The sequence below is a fragment of the Myxocyprinus asiaticus genome, chromosome 39, assembly GCF_019703515.2.
Source record: "Myxocyprinus asiaticus isolate MX2 ecotype Aquarium Trade chromosome 39, UBuf_Myxa_2, whole genome shotgun sequence".
In the NCBI taxonomy this organism is placed as follows: domain Eukaryota; kingdom Metazoa; phylum Chordata; class Actinopteri; order Cypriniformes; family Catostomidae; genus Myxocyprinus; species Myxocyprinus asiaticus.
The window spans coordinates 30,032,377-30,049,629 of record NC_059382.1 but is presented as its reverse complement, the minus strand read 5'-3'; the positions used below and the strand labels follow the sequence as shown (position 1 = coordinate 30,049,629).

The 17,253-nt window shown below is 39.4% G+C and overlaps 1 protein-coding gene across 1 annotated transcript in view; it reads right to left on the bottom strand.

Annotated features, from left to right (window-relative positions):
- Positions 1-16,472, bottom strand: part of LOC127430024 (forkhead box protein O1-A-like) — a 61,003-nt gene extending 44,531 nt beyond the window's left edge. The window contains exon 1 of the mRNA XM_051679433.1: positions 15,142-16,472. Within this exon, the coding sequence (XP_051535393.1) occupies positions 15,142-15,699 (558 nt within the window). The 5' untranslated portion in view covers positions 15,700-16,472. The remainder of the gene's footprint in view (positions 1-15,141) is intronic.
- Between the last annotated feature and the right edge of the window lie 781 nt (positions 16,473-17,253).

The following is a 17,253-nucleotide window of genomic DNA, read 5'->3' as shown; positions in this document are numbered from 1 at the left end:
TTTAAAGGTGCGCTGCTTAATGACTGAACATAATCACTGCCAGCCTATACACAAATGCCAGTGCACCCCTATACAAAAATGAGATTTCTTTAATGTTGCGCTGACCTACCTATACATGATAGATCCTGAACAAAAACAGGGCCAAAAAGAGAATCAACTTTTGCCGGTTTTTAAAAAATATGTCTACATGTAAACAATTCGGCTTTGACTGCATTTTTAAGGCAACATCCACACACTAATCAGTTTTCACTCAGAAACTCTGTTTTTAGTGTCCTAACATCATCGTTTTCCAAAGTATGCAGTGATTTTGGTGGAGGAATACAAGGCTCTTGCGTGGATGAGAGGCATGAATGTAGTGAAACGAATGTGTTTTTTAACTAAAACATATTAGCGTGGACGTGGCCTAAGAAGCTTAATATTTATTAAAGGGATAATATGTTACACTTTTGTTTGATTTAAAGGAATATTTCAGCATAAAATGAAAACTATGTAATAATTTACTCAACCTCATGTCGTTCCAAACTTTTATAGCCCGTATGAACGTGCAACAGACGTCAAAATTTTCAATGAAAAAATAACTTAAAGGTTTAGTTCACCCAAGAATGAAAATTCTCACATGGTTTACTCACCCACATGCCATCCCAGATGTGTATGACTTTCTTTCTTCAGCAGAAGGCAAATTAAGATATTTAGAAGAATATTTCAGCACTGTAGGTTCTCACAATGTAAGTGAATGTGTGCCAACATTTTTAAACTCCAAAATCCACATAAAGGGAGCATACAAGTAATCCATAGTACTCCAGTGGTTAAATCCATGTGTTCAGACCAGATATGATAGATGTGGGTGAGAAACAGATCAATATTTAAGTCATTTTTTGTCATAAATTCTCCTCCCTGCCCATTAGGGGGCGATATGCAAGAAGGATGTGAATCACCAAAAACAGAAGAAGGAGAGTGAGAAAGTGAAAGTAAAGTGGAAATTGACTGAGCAGGGAGGAGAATTTATGCCCTTATGTGGATTTTGGAGCATACATATTTTGGCACCCATTCACTTACATTATATGGACCTGCAGAGCTGAGATATTCTTCTAAAAATCTTTGATTGTGTTCAGCAGAAGAAATAAAGTCATACACATCTGGGATGGCATAAGGGTGAGTAAATTATGAGAAAATTTTCAATTTTGCGTTGTTTCTCACCTAAACATACAAATGCCTTCAGAACACTTGGAATATGATGCATAAGTTGCATGGACTACTTTAATTAAAAGACACCATCAACTGCCATTGTATTGATAAGATAGACTGGTATATTCCGCATAAGAATGAAAGTCATGCGGGTTTGGAACGACATGATGAGTACATTTTCACTTTTGGGTGACCTACTCCAGTGTTTCTCAACTGCTGGCTCATGACCCAATAGTGGGTCATAGGTCTGTTCGGATAGGGTCGCGGACAGCAGGGATAGAACAATGTCATTGTTTTCCATCCATTTAAAAATGTCGATTTGCAAAATCTCACATTCTGCACTTTATACACGCTAAATATGCTTCTCATCTAATATCAATGCAATATTTTCACAGTGCGATTAAATGTCTGGATTTCGTGCGAGCCATCACTGAACCACTCGCGCCAATGATATGCTCTGCTCTAACATATTGTATCTCAGGAGAGCGTGCGCATTAACCAGGGTTCCCTCGATATCTTGGCGCAGACCACAAAACTGATGCGGCCCATTTGAATTCTAGTGAGAATTTTCTAGTTTAAAAAACTATAGAGAAAGTCAAACCTTTCAAACCATGGACAGCCTCGACATGCTAAACAGCACTGAGGAATAAAAGAGCAACCCTGCGATATGCGCCAAAAGAGGTTTTTCAAATTACAAATTACTAAAGTTGATCAAGATTTTACAGTAGTAACAGTAACTATGATACTTTGACAAAACTTTTATAATTTCAAATTAAACATTCTATTTGGTAGATTATATTAGACGTCATTTTTATTACAACCGTGGCAGTAGTAGTTAAAGTTCTTTAAAGTTTAGGCTTAAATTTTTTCATAACAAATACTTTAATTTATTATTATTATTATTATTATTATTATTATTATTATTATTATGTTAGAAAGACTAGTTACATTGACCTAACCACTGTAATGAGCAGCCATCCATGGTCTTACCTGTGCTTAAATGGCATTGCACTGTAAATATAAGGGCAAATACATAAAGAGTTTTAAAGTCTGGACCACCAAGACTTATGAACAAATTATGGTTTTCCTCCTGTGAAATATAAGTTTCAGTTATGTTTGACATTAGGAAATAAAGTTTTCCTCCTGTGTACTCTACTGTACCTTTAAGACTTCTATATGTAAATGACCTCTGTAACAATTGGCAAACCTCTTTGCATGTGAAATAAGTAACAACGGCCACACAAATTTGGTGAACACTGAATTGCCATTGATGCATAAATGTGGGTGGTCATATGCAGGCTCCTTTATACTTTACCATTTGAATAATGTATCATTTTATTATGTTGCGTTAATGAGAATATCATAATGACCATGAATTAGGGCATACAATGTACATAACTGTCAGTAAAATAATATTACAATGTAAAAATCTTAATGGCCCTAAAAATAGCCTTCATTTTCACTATACAAATATAATTAATTTTTTGTTTCTTTTCATTTTGGAGTTAAATAGGAGGTTTCATGAGAATCACCCTTTTAGTTTCATTAAGTAATCAAGGTGGACTGGGTAGGAAGTTTTGTGTTGGAAACATACATTAGTACATTAAACTTTTATTTCAAAAAGAGGAAAATCCGGTTTTCCATGATATGACCTCTTTAAGGACAGAGTTGAGTTACAGTAAAGATGGAGAAGATGAGCTTACACCAGCCTGCATGCGCAACCCCAGCAGTCTTCTTATGCTGGTGCCGCGTTCACCTACTGCCATACAAAACAACTTTGTGACTCACTCTTACTCCGCACGACTATTTGGTTTTAAATGGTCTAGTATGTCTATCATCAGATGGGCTCTTCAATCTAGCAGAGTGCAGTAAAAACAAACCAGTTGGGGCAAATTCCTTGGGTTGGATTTTGTTGTGCCAAATTTCCAGAATATCCCTGGCTCATAGGTGAATATTGCGTGATTAAAGTCACACAACTATGTTGAATATTTCAGAAAGACCATGCAAGACCGACTTCAAGTTAATTTGAGAATACTGTACATAAATACTGACTGGAAAGCCTAAATATATTTGAGTGGTGATAGCCCAAGGCTCCAAATGTCTACATTGCTATTAGAACATATAATCAGTGGTGAAACAGTCCAAAACACGCATGTCAAAATCAGAGTATGTGAGTGGATCGGAGCGGCAGCAATGTCCCCTCCTCATTCGAAGCATTCTGTAATAACTCCACTTTGGGTTTCCCATTTCCCATTCCTCGTTCGAACCTTTGCTCTATAAATTTCAACATGATCACACAGGAAGTCGGCCTGTTGTTTCTGAGAGTTCCGGTACCCTAGGATTGGTCACATTTTGCCAACTAGCGTTAAACAGCATCTTATATCAGACATTATTGCATCATCTCCAGGGTGTTTACCTACCCTGTGGCACGATCGGAAGTGCGTTGCGTCAGCAGTGTTGGAGACCCGGATTCAGATCCCATGTTGAAACCAGGAAGTAATCATGTTTGCATAATCAGTGATGTGTGTGATTCGGAGGTTGCATACTCCACTGACAGTTAGGTTTAGGTTTGGTTTGGGGGGAGCAGTTTATAAAATGCATTATGTGCATTCCTCTTTTCTGTATTACTGCCTGTAGAGATGAAAACAACTCGCTTCACAACTCGCTTTTGGCACCCTTCTGTAAATGTAGGCCCAACAACAGTTATCGCTTTGGCCACAGGGGGCAGTGTTTCAAATTCCGGTAAGCACTGACCAATCTCAGCTAAAGAGAAGTCCACCTGCTGTTTCTGATTTCACCATGAGATCAGTCAGTAAATAAAAAAATAAATAAAATAATAAAATCCACTGTATTGAAAACAGCTCTGGATAGACAATAAAATGTCTCCTTTTGTGTTCCACGTAAGAAAGAAAGTCATGCGGGTTTGAAATTACGTAAGGGTGAGTGAATTATGACATCATTTTCATTTTGGGATGAGTTATACTTAAAAAAAAAAATACAAATAAAAAAAGTGCTCCACCGCTCTCCGAATCTTTCTCCTTGTATTTACATTTTGTGGGAGCATGTTGCAAACCAGTGTACAGCTCTGCGGCCTGTTCCCTTATGCAATCCCCTGCACTCCCTGAACGTAATCATGAGGATGAGATGTTCCGTCCCTGGGCAGAGGCCAACGGCCTGCCGAGATATCAGCGTGTTTTGGCCACAGTGAGAGCGCTTGTGAGTGAGGGACCCTGTCATTCTGACAGTACAGGCAGATGGGCGCAGGAGGGAGTTGGGAGAGGCATGCTCAGCCCGCTGGGTCTGTCGAGCCCCAAAATACTTCCCCCCAATCTCCAGCCTTCGACACATCCCCCAGTTGAATTTCTGCACATGGCTTTAAAGGTCTGCTGCGCACTAGCCTGCCCTGTCCTACTTGGAAAAGTTTACCGCAGTGCACTCTTACATCAGAGGTGAGGGAACTTGGATCACTATGTAACATGGCTCAAAATACACAGAATCGCCTGATTGGCTGAACTGCTCATTATTGATAAATGAAATAAGAACAACTGTTATTAAACTTTGAGGTGGGTTCATTAACGCATCAGCCTCGGAAAAAAATCTCGCAAAGAGCCCTGAGGTCTCTTCTCCCCACAAAATATGTATAGCTATTGAGAACCAATACTATAATGATGATAAAGTGTTTGTCTGATATTTTTCGACAACACATTTTCAAGAGAGCAGCAATCTGAAGCGATTTATTTTATTTTTTTCAATACTAGCTACTATGTCTCTTGGAAGCCACAGCCCTTGAAGAATACCAAAACACTGCTCTTGTTTAATTCTTTTTTCTCCATGAGTGGTATGTTTAGTCTGGAAAGGGGCACAAAATACATCCCCTCATTTTTTTTCTTCCGTTCTCCATTCCTCTTACACTTAATGAGGTCTTAGAAGGTATTTTAAATTTTTTATATTATTTAAAATGTATATTATTATTCTAGCATAATATATACTGTATAATATCATATTTCTATAATAATAGTATAGATTTTGTTTTAAATTTGTTTTGTTTTTTCTGTTTTTCATGACCTTTGTTCTCCGTTCTTCTCGTACTCTAGTCTGAGGTTACAGATGGTAAAAATAATATTTCAGTAATGTAGGGCTAGGTTGGTAGACTAATCAGTTTCTATGAAAATAAAGTATGTTACGTGAACTCATTTATTTTGTTTCTGACCATGACCTTGAAGAGTCTAACCAAAGCAGTGCGTAGGCTTTCTAACAATGCGCGTCTTCAGAAAGCACAACACAACGGCAGCGTTTCTTCACACAACACCCCCATGCACCCATGCATTTGCATATACACATCTGTTTTCAAAGACGGTTACCACTCACATGCCAGGAATAGTGATTTATCTAGGGTTATCTAACGGTATGAGATTTTTACCATATGATAACCGTCACAAAAAAATACCATGGTATTACGGTATCACTGTATTACGGTGCATTGCTGGTATTATTAGCAGTTTAATATTTAGTTGTCTTTAATTCACTGTCTTTATGCAAAATATCCAAGACATTTTTGTTCAGACTTATCTCACGGTGAAATCAGAAACAGCAGGTTGACTTGTCTTTAGCTAAAATCAGTCTGTGCTTGCTGAAATTCGAAACACTGCCCCCTGTGGCCAAAGCGGTAAGTGGTGTTGGGCGTATGCTTAATTTTCTGGGTGTAATGTCCACAAAGGGGCGCCAAAAATGAGATGAGAAGCGAGTTCTTTTAAGCTGTACAGGCAGCAATACCATGAAGAGGAATGCATATTCTATAAACTGAATCCCCAAACCCTAAACTTAACCATCATTGGAGTAAAAATGTAACGTTAGAGGAAAAAATGCAATTGAATCGCACACGTCACTGATTATGCTAACGCGATTACTTCCTGGTTTCAATGCGGTCGCGCCACAGGGTATGATAAACACGGTGGAGCCGATGCAAAAATGTCTGATTGGAGATGGCGCTTGTCAGTGAGTCATCATGATGTGGCTGATCCTAGGGTACTGGAACTCTCGGAAACAACATGCCAAGTTCCCGTGTGATCATGTTGTTTTCATGACAGGTTACGTGAGAATCACCAAATTCCGCTTGGTGGCGCTATTGGCGGACAAATTACACACTCCAGCTTTTAAAGGGCCCAGACTGGAATGTGCCCCCAAATGTCATGTCCACCTGCCCTCTAAAAATACGTTTGTTGGGTCCGTGTTTGGTAAAGCAGGCCACATTAGATCATGTGAGAGGCAGAGGTGCCCCCATCTCACTGTTGCTCCACCGTAGGAGATTCACTCACTAACAAGTGGCACCAGACTTTGGCCCAAAGCGCTCGGATTCCAGTAAACGTTTCATTATGCAATCTTTAATGAGTGTCGCCTTATCTGAACTCTGGCGAGAGAGCACGTCAGCCAGTCACAGCCTCAGGGTATGACTGAGAAGTGTTCTATCTTTGACTGCTAGCTCGCATGGCTTTTGCAGTTAAAAAATAACAACCGACGACCCAGTTTGTGCCGAGTCATTTTTGATTAAGTGTAGTGGGCCATGCAGAATCACAAGCACAATCAAAGTGCTGGGGAAAAAAGTGGTTTCCAGGATACAGTCCGAGGAGAAAGATGAGGGGAGTGAAGAGCTTTTGGTGTATCCTTCATACTGAAGTACAAGTGCTGATAACACAGTCCCAGCGGGAGCTTCATGAGCAAGACACAGAAACTCTAAGCAGATCCCTTTACCCAAAATATCAGATTCTTGGAATCACGATGGCAAAGCTAATGTTCTCGGCTCTTCAAGGAATTAACTGCTCTTGCTCTCATTTATAGAGAGGCATGCAACATGAAAATGACCAGGGAGCAGCTGCGAACAGAATTTCTGCAATTTCAGATTTTCCCTTCAAAGAAAAGTTCCATTTCAAAAATGTCATACTACTCGAAGTCAAAAATTTAATATTTATATTAACCATAACCAAGCACAGATAGAATATGCAAACTTTTTTGCACTGATTTTAGGTGAAAATTAAAATGCAGAATTCTGTGTAATGGATTGTGCCAGTCAACATCCTAACATCCAAGAAAAAAAAGAAAATCATGTAATATTACCGAACCAAACTGTTTGTAAGATGGCCAGTATGATTAAACCTGATGGCCTGAGGTCTTTGTTTTGAAAGAGGTTTTCAAAAACTCTGATTGGAGGAGGGGTTATCACAAGAGCAAAGTATGACGTACCACAGGACAGGAAAATCGATGGCGGACATCAAAGACTACTCTGGTGATTGGTGACAGCGACCTGCATCAAATATTTACACTTCAAGAGTGATGTATGTTTCATAGATATAGCGAGAGAAGGCAGAGTAAAAACAGTAAACAGATCAAACCAAACCATCTAGCCGTGTTTGTTTGGAAATGCACAGAGAGCTCACATCACGTGTAACCTTTCAGACCCAACGCATGCAAGAGCACTTGAGTTCACCACCCCAGAGACACATACAGTACACACCAAAACGGATATACGTAAGACTTAGGGTGGTTTCACATATAGTAGGTTTTGAGTGAACCAAACCCAGTTCGGTTAAAGTGAATCAGAAAGGGAACCAGCCACAAATGACCTCAGTGCTTTTGGTGTTCACAGTGTAAGTGGACTTAAAAGAGGAACCAGTTTCTTTTTTTGGTCCTCTTCATATTTTTGTGGTCTCAGACCCGTTGTTGTTCACACCACAGCTCCTTAAGGACTCATACCCCATTGATGTCATGATTATGAAATTTGGCTTACAAGTAATTGCGAAATAATTGATTTCGCATGAAGGAAAACATTTGAAATTCTATGTGCATTTGAAAATATGTTTCTTTACCCATCATCTCGAGAGTAATGGAGCAAGCAAGCGTCTCCTCCTGCGTGTCATTTATATTGTGTGTAAAAAAATTTAAGTGAAACTATAAAAACCCTCGCTTGTATTTTCGTGGGAGTTTGCCACGAACCTCCGTAGACGGTACGTCCATCAGAGCACTTTAAAGCGGTTCATCTTACTGCACTGCTCTGCTCTGAATGAGGCCGGCCCGTTCTTTTTAGGTGCTCAAATAATACAAGAACGGAATATGAGACAGAAAAACACAACATGGTAATCATGGTATATCTATATTCGCTTAAAATTCGCTTAAAATTCCATATGTGGACAGTAAATTGTGACTGTAATATGAAGTATGTAATGCAGCTATGTATGGCAAGCCACGAGGTACTTATGTCATAAAATGCAAAGCAGATTGGTACCTCTTCGCTTTCACAATGCACAAATCAATCGAACCACTAAAGTACCCACAAACAAACCGGTTCGCTTTTAGGTCCTTTTAGGGGGGGTCTGAGACCACTTGGGTTGTTCACATATACACGTTATACCGCTCTGAGTGCGCTTGGAGTGCTCAAACGTACTAGGTGTGAAAACGTCCTTAGGCTACACCACAACAGCAGAGACACTCTATAGTTTATAAAGAACCAAAATCATTTGCATTGTTATACAACTTGGAAAAACCCAAACCAGGCCTGGTGGTTAGCATAAACGATCTGATCTATTTAGCTGTGGGCTCATGTGGGGGATGCATGTTCGAGTCTGCTGGCGTATACTGTATATATATATATATATATATATATATATATATATATATATATATATATATATATATATATATATATATATACAAGTTGCAAAAATGCCACATAGAAATCAATAAAACGGCTAAGAATGTGTTCAGTAATTGTCCTTGATGGCATATCATGTCCCCAGCGGAGAAAAGATGAGCTATCATGTCAAGCTGCTCTCAGATTGCTGACTCACAATGTTAAAGTTAGTACAGAATTCACTAAAAACTGGCTGATGACAACAATGCATGTCTTAATGTGATAATATCTCTATGGATACCAGCATGCACACAGATATCAGAACAGCTATCACAGTTATATCAGAAGTGTCCCTGTGACCCTACATAGGACAAGCGGCTATAGAAAATGGAGGGATATCAGAAGTGTACCAAATGTTCATTTCTTTGGACATGTACAATGGAAAAACTAAATTTGATGTACAAATGAAAAGCCATGTTTTGGGACAAGGTACAATGGTAATCCCATGTTTGTTTGTTTGTTTGGTTTTTTTTTTTTTTTTATAGGTACAACGGAAATACATGCTTTTGGACATGTACAATGAAAATACCATGTTTTTTCTTATACAATGGAATTATCATGTTTTTTGGACATAGTAAAAATGTAATACATGTTTTCTGACATGTACACTGGAAATACCATGTTTTTTGGACATGGTAGAATGGTAATTCTGTGTTTTTTTTTTGTTGTTTTTTTTGGATATGTACAATGGAAATGTTTTTAGACATAGTACCATGGTAACAGAATGGCATTCTCTAACAATAAAGGGAATCTGGGAGGAGAGGATATTTATATATTAATACATATTTTAATAATATAATATTTTTTTTAATATTTAAAATATTTCTGTTTAATGTATTAAATAACCATATGCTACATCTTAAATAAATGATTGAATAAATCTATTTATTTGTAACCTCAATTTTTTGTGTACATTTTATAAATATTTTTATTAAATCACAATCTAAAATATATTCAAATTTAGTTTAAAATACCACTGTGCCTTTTCTTGTAATATCAAAACACATATTGTTGGGGCCTGGGTAGCTCAGCGAGTAAAGACGCTGACTACCACCCCTGGAGTCGTGAGTTCGAATCCAGGGTGTGCTGAGTGACTCCAGCCAGTTCTCCTAAGCAACCAAATTGGCCTGGTTGCTAGGGAGGGAAGAGGCACATGGGGTAACCTCCTCATGGTCGCTATAATGTGGTTCTCACTCTCGGTGGTGCGCGTGGTGTGTTGTGCGTGGATGCCGCGGGAAAAGCATGAAGCCTCCACACGTGCTATGTCTCTGCAGTAACACACTCAAAAATCCACGTTATAAGATGTGTGGATTGATGGTCTCAGATGCAGAGGCATATATTGAACTGATATTCATCCACCGCCACCCGGATTGAGCCAAGTCACTATGCCACCACGAGGACTTAGAGCGCATTGGGCATTCCAAATTGGGGAGAAAAAAAACAAAACACACATATTGTTTGTGCATTGACAAAAAGTTTAAAAAAAATTAAGACCACAGTTTAGTTGGACAAATTCTTCGAAGTAACAAAGTTCTATGTGTCCAAAGTTACATGTACATTTGTAAATATAGCAATCATTCAGTAGCATTTATCAAAGAAACATGGCATTAACATCCAATACCATCATTGTGCACTTGTACCTGTACTTTTTTGTTAGCGAAATGTTCTACCTGTTAATAATATATAAGAAATATTAATTGTATATTATTTTAATTATAATCTAGAATAACCACAATGCAATACTGATATAACTGTAGCTCAGTCCAAACAATACAAAGTCTGTAAACAAGATCTATCTAAACTTGCCACCGAGGAATGTGTATTTAGAGTCTGGTATTCACTTAGTTTCCTTCATTCACTGTTTCCCCTCTGAACAACAAACGTAACAATTTACCTAATGCTCAGTTTGTGTTTAAGCACAGCTGATAATTGCAAAGTGCACTAGCGCGCTGTTACAAAAATACATCAATGCAAAGCTCTCTAAAAGAGTAAAAGACAGCGGATTTCAGTGGATTGTGAGAAGAGGGTAAAGGGTGACCTGAGTACAGTAACATGGCTTCAGGCATTTACCCTTTGGAGGTGTGACATTAACCGCCGAAAGTTACTTTGTCAAGAAGTTGAGTGACTTTATCCTCTGGAGCAAATCCCAGATGCTTTTCTGCTCCACGAACTGACAGTTTAGCCAAGATGATTCAGCACGGAAGGTGTTAGGGGCTGTCAAAGATTCAATTCTCTTGTCACGATCAGAGCGTGAAAGGAGCAGCGTTAATATATTTCTCACTCTCTCTCTTTTTTTTTTTTTTTTTATCTCAGTGAGAATATGCACTCTATGGAGAGAATAAAGCTGGTGAAAACAGTAATGTGCCTGTTTTCTCCCACTCCTTGGCACCATGTGTCTTCCACAAGCGAACTGATTGCCTGGAGAAAAGTGGCTAAAAAACATGCAGAGCAGTTTACAGTTGACATTTTTTTTCAATATCAAGATTTTAGATTAAATATGAATAATCATAGGGGGTTGGAACGACATGAAGGCGTGAACGATGTTTTGGGTGAACTATCCCTTTAAAACAAGTCTTAAAGAGATAGTTCACCCAAAATATGAAAATTCTCTCATCATTTACTCACCCTCATACCATCCCAGATGTGTATGACTGTCTTTCTTCTGCTGAACACATTTTTTACGTGCATATTTTAGCAAAAAATATCTCAGCTCTGTAGGTCCACACAATGCAAGTAAATGGAGGCCAGAACTTTGAAGCTCAAAAAAGGACATAAAGGCAGCATAAAAGTAATCAGTAAGACTCCAGGGGTTTAAATCCATTTCTTCAGAAGAGATATGATAGGTGTGAGTGAGAAACAGATCAATATTTAAGTTGTTTTTTTACTATAAATCTCCACTTTCACATTCTTCTTCTTTTGTTTTTTGCAATTCGCATTCTTTGTGCATATCGCCACCTACTGGGCAGGGAGGAGATTTATAGAAAAAGGGGCTTAAATATTGATCTGTTTCTCACCCACACCTATCATATCACTTCTGAAGACATGGATTTAACCCTTGGAGGCGTATGGATTACTTTTATGCTGCCTGTATGTGCTTTTTTGAGCTTCAAAGTTCTGGCCACCATTCACTTGCACTGAATGGACCAACAGCGGAGATATTTTTCTAAAAATCTGTTTGTGTTCAGCAGAAGAAAGAAAGTCATACACATCTGGGATGGCATGAGGGTGAGTAAATGATGAGAGAATTTTCATTTTTGGGTGATCTATTCCTTTAAGCCAATGATTTTCTCACATCCCTTCTCATGTCCCTTCAGCACATTAGTTTACATTGGCATAAATTATGCTAAGGTCAAAGATATGTGTAAATAAAGCCCCTGAGGTACCCTTAAACTGATCATCACCAGCGCCCAACTGTTTATGACTTTAGAATCAAATTGAACAGTTCCTGCGGGGAAACTCCCTGTGGCTCACAACACATTGTCCTATTATGAGTCAGAACTATCGAGCATTCAATCACTACACAGATTCAGCAAATTTGCACAGATCATATCAGTTTTACAACCAAAACACTAAGGCACACTGAATCTGATCTGTCACAGGGTTTATCACATGTGCTTTCGATATCAGCAGAAAAGCTCTGCTGCCATTCGGTACTTGCATTACCAAGAATTATGTGTCATCAGAGGAAAGGGGATCAAATGCTCTCTATTTCCAACACAGGGAATTTTACTCTTCAGTTATCAATATGCCTCCCCGTAGACGTACAAAAGCATGACAGTTATGGAATGCTGGCGCAAAGACCAAGACAATAAACCAGTGGGGTGGAGCAGTGCTTTCCTTGCATTCGTAGATTGCCATGCTTACACACTAGGCAAAAATCAAAGGAGTATTGACAGTTAATCCCGTGGATATTAATAGCGTGCGGTGCTATGAGGCGCTACACCCAACAACGCAACTTTGCGCCTACCAAACGGGAAGGTTTCCATGGATCCAAAAGGACTGTTTTCTTGTTTCTCCGGTTGCCAGGTTTGTTCAGGCATACCGGTAGTAAGTGACATAAGACTGTGTGTCACCTGAATTGTTTTGTTGGGAAACACCTTATAACATACCTACTACAAGAGTTGGAGTCATCATCTTGAGGAAATGTGGTCTTGGTCCAGGTTTGGGTCTCAAAACTTATTGGTCTGAACCTGGGTTTAGGTTTTAGACTTAAGTTGACTTACACTATACTAAAGGTGATAATTACCAGCATTAATTTTTTGACAATGCTAACAAAATCATAGTTTTCTATATAGGCTAATGTGTGTGGAATTTCTAATTACGGAAAAACTTAGAACACTGAAAATAAACTAAAAAACCTGATTAGTGAGTGTTTTATAATCAAGACTGAAATTCATTAAAAATGTAAGAATTTCATTTTAAAATTCAGTATTTTCTCTATTTCACGTCATTTTTTTTCTCCCCAAAATGGAATGCCCAATTCCCAATGCACTCTAAGTCCTAGTGGTGGTGTAGTGACTCGCCTCAATCCAGGTGGCGGAGGACGAATCTCAGTTGCCTCCGCGTCTGAGACCGTCAATCCGTGCATCTTATTGCGTGGCTTGTTGAGCGCATTACCGCGGAGACATAGCGCGTGTGGAGGCTTCACGCTATTCTCCGCGGCATCCACGCACAACTCACCACACACACCACATTATAACGACCACGAGGAGATTACCCCATGTAACTCTACCCTCCCTAGCAACCAGGCCAATTTGGTTGCTTAGGAGACCTGGCTGGAGTCACTCAGCACACCCTGGATTCGAACTCGCGAACTCCAGGGGTGGTAGTCAGCGTCTTTACTCTCTATTTCATGTCATTAAATGGGACAGCTTTGTTCTTGGACCAACAGGTCTGGGACTTAAAGGAACAGTTCTCCCAAAAATAAAAAAATCTCTCATCATTTACTCACACTTATGCCATCCCAGATGTGTATGTCGAAGATTTTCACAAAAATATCTCAGTTCTGTAGGTTCATACAATGCAAGTGAATGGTGACCAGAACTTTGAAACTCCATAAAGCACATAAAGGCAGCATAAATGTAATCCATACAACTGCAGTGGTTTAATCCATGTCTTCTGAAGCGATTACACTTTTTAGCACCATCTAGCGCTCTGCACATGCGTCATCCACTAGGAAGTGTAATCAAGCATGAAGTCATGATAGTGCCTAGAGAATGCAATGGCAAGATGTATAGTGAAAAATGAGTTATATTTTGGTCTGTTCGCACCCAAAACGATTGGATCGCTTCAGAAGACATGGATTTAACCACTGGAGTCTTATGGATTACTTTTATGCTGACTTTATGTGCTTTTTGGAGCTTCATAGTTTTGGTTATCATTCACTTGCTTTGAATGGACATACAGAGCTGAGATATTTTTTTCTAAAAATCTTTGTTTGTGTTCTGCAGAAAGAAAGTCATACACATCTGGGATGGTATCAGGGTGAGTAAAAGATGAGAGAATTTTCATTTTTGGGAGAACTATCCCTTTAAGGTCTTGATCTGAATTTGGGCCATAAAGGGTCTCTCTTTTTTTTTCTTTTTTTTTGTCTGGGTCTGGGGATTAGGTCTTGAACTTGGTTTTAAGGAGTCTAGTCTCGGTGTGGGTCTAGGGGTCAGGTCTTGACCATGGCTGGATCTAAGGGGTGTAATTTCCACAGGCCCCCCCAGAAACTTCTGATGCCCCTGCCCGGAGTGATGGCAAAACCATCAACATACAAGTGCCCCACCAAAGATCACTTCCTACCGGCCCTGCTGGTCTTGACTCTGCCTTTTACCTGGAAATGTGAAAAAAGCCTACAAGTCCACCCTGTCAGCAGGCATCTCATAACACAATCTACTCGGGACCCGTCATATGATATAATGTGGGACAGTACTTGACTTATTGACTGCAGTGCACTACCTTAGCATGTGCAGCATGTAATGAGAGCCAATCAGCTGTCCTACACAGCTATGAATGGAGACTATTGACAATCCCATGACAATCATAAAACAATAAGGTAATGATGCACCATAATCAGTGGTGAATCTCAATAATTGGGCAACATGGAAGAGCAGAAATCAATAGCCAACATGCCAAAAGCCATAAAGACTATAATGCATGAGACCCAAGTTCACACAGGACGCGTCTAAGCATTTTAAGAACGCTACACTCATGGAGCGTGACGCGACGCAACGGTCTGCAACACTTCCGTCTGACGCGTGTTTATAGATCAACAATGAAAAGATAAATACCTTCCAACCAGCAGAGCTGTTACTGTCCCCCTTGTCCTTAAAATAAGGGACGCTTTTCACCATCCAGTCGTAGATCTGAGACAAAGTGAGCCGCTTTTCGGGGGAGTTCTCGATGGCTTTGGTGATCAGGTCCGCGTATGACATATTCCCCCAGGCGTTGCGTCGGGACGAGCTGCTCTTGCGCTGCGCGGCGGCGGCGGCTGCGGCAGCGGCCACTGGAGAGGAGAGCACGGGCACCTGTTGCTGGTGACTCGGGATCTGGTGCTGCTGGTGCTGCTGGTGGATGCAGTTCTCTTGGCACTGGAAATCTCCGCACATGAGCGGTTTCTGATCGGGATAGTCCTCATTCTCTTCCAGCAGACTTAAGTTGTTGATAAAGTCCGTGTTGCTGGAAGGCTCCTGCTTGACGGACGGAGCCGGGGACGATGTGTTGGAGTCGGCGGCTGCGGGGTTGGTGAACTCCGGTCGCGGCAGCGGCCAAGTGCACGAACGGGGACGAGAAAGCGGCTCGAAGTCCGGGTCGATCTCGACCATCTGGTTCTGGGCTGCTTCAGCCATGGTACCAGCAATACTGTATGTCTCGTAAAATGTCACATATGATTAGCGAAATAAATTATGACGACGCGAACGGCGATGAAAATAAAGAGAAATTAAATGATGATAATAGCTTTAAACTGACTTAAGTTACATTGATAGCTACTGTCTAGTGCGTCAGCGTGGGTCAAAGCAGATAGAATGGCTTCAGAATGGTGTTGTTATGAAGTTTTGTAATCCAGTCTAGTCCAGTAGTGTGTGAAAGTACTGCTGCTGTCGCTTGTTGAATGTGTGTGTGTGTGTATACTTAATCTGTCCAGCGCGTTTACTGGAACTCACTATCATATGTCACCCGACACCGCCCCCGCAGATGATTGACAAGCGCCGACAGCCAATCACAGGCGCGCGTTCGAAAGCGAAACAAGCCGTGTTTTGGTCCGCCGAGAACTAGTAAACAAACTTTCGCCGAGTTACGAATGTTATGAAAGCGCAACTCCCTTATGACCACATTGTTTCTTACGACTTGGTTTTATTTCTGTATAATTAAACGCACAAAAGTACGGTGTTTTGGTATTTTGAGATCAAAGCACTCAAGGTGACCATTTGCAAAATAAAGAAAGGATTGTTGTGGTAAATAATATGCTGACGTAAGAGCAAATATCCGATTATCTGCTTCTGAAATCTCGTTATCGACTCCGTAGTGCCTGTTCTGATCTATTTTTACTCAGCCAATAAAGGGAATCTAAATGGGACAGTTATGTTTATTTGCATTTGATCATATTATGTATTCATAATGTATTTGTAATAAAGAAATATGTATATGTTATACTTATTTTATATATTGTATAAATCAAACACGTAATAAAATATTTATAATAAAATATATTTATAATTTATTATTTTAATATCGAATATGTTCAATAAGCCCTTGCCACTTGCATCATAAAATAAATGTTTAAATAAATGTAATAATTTCAGGGTTAATTTGTTTTATTTGTTGTCTTATTTGAAAAAAAAATTAAACTAGATATTAATAAGAAAATTATTTTTAACAATTATTGTATGGTGAAGCATATGGTGCCTGTACTGATCGATTTTAACTGTGCATTTGATCTATTTTTACATAGCCAATACTGGGAATCTATTAGGGTAATTCAATAGTATTTTTATTTAATATAAATACATTTTGAATACATTTATATGTATTTTTTTATGTAATATACGCACGCATAGTTTACAAAAAAGACACGAATTTAAGTCCACAGATAATATCTGTTCAAAGTGTGTTAAGGTAACTTACACTATATTCAACCCAATCATGCCATCTAGTGGTTGAAATAACTAACCAATGTCTCCTGGCATTTGTTAATCTCAAAGATCACTCTTTGATGAAGTGACGTTGTGTCACAATCATAATGTTGAGTCAACAGCCTTAGGCAGGATATGACAGCAACATAGGACATAGTCTTTTATTTCAAGGGCATGCGGTTTTCCAGGAATCCCCCATATGCTGAAGAAGACACGCCTTTAAAGGTGTGTGGTATGCAGACATCTTCAGTGATTAAGGGAGTGTTACTG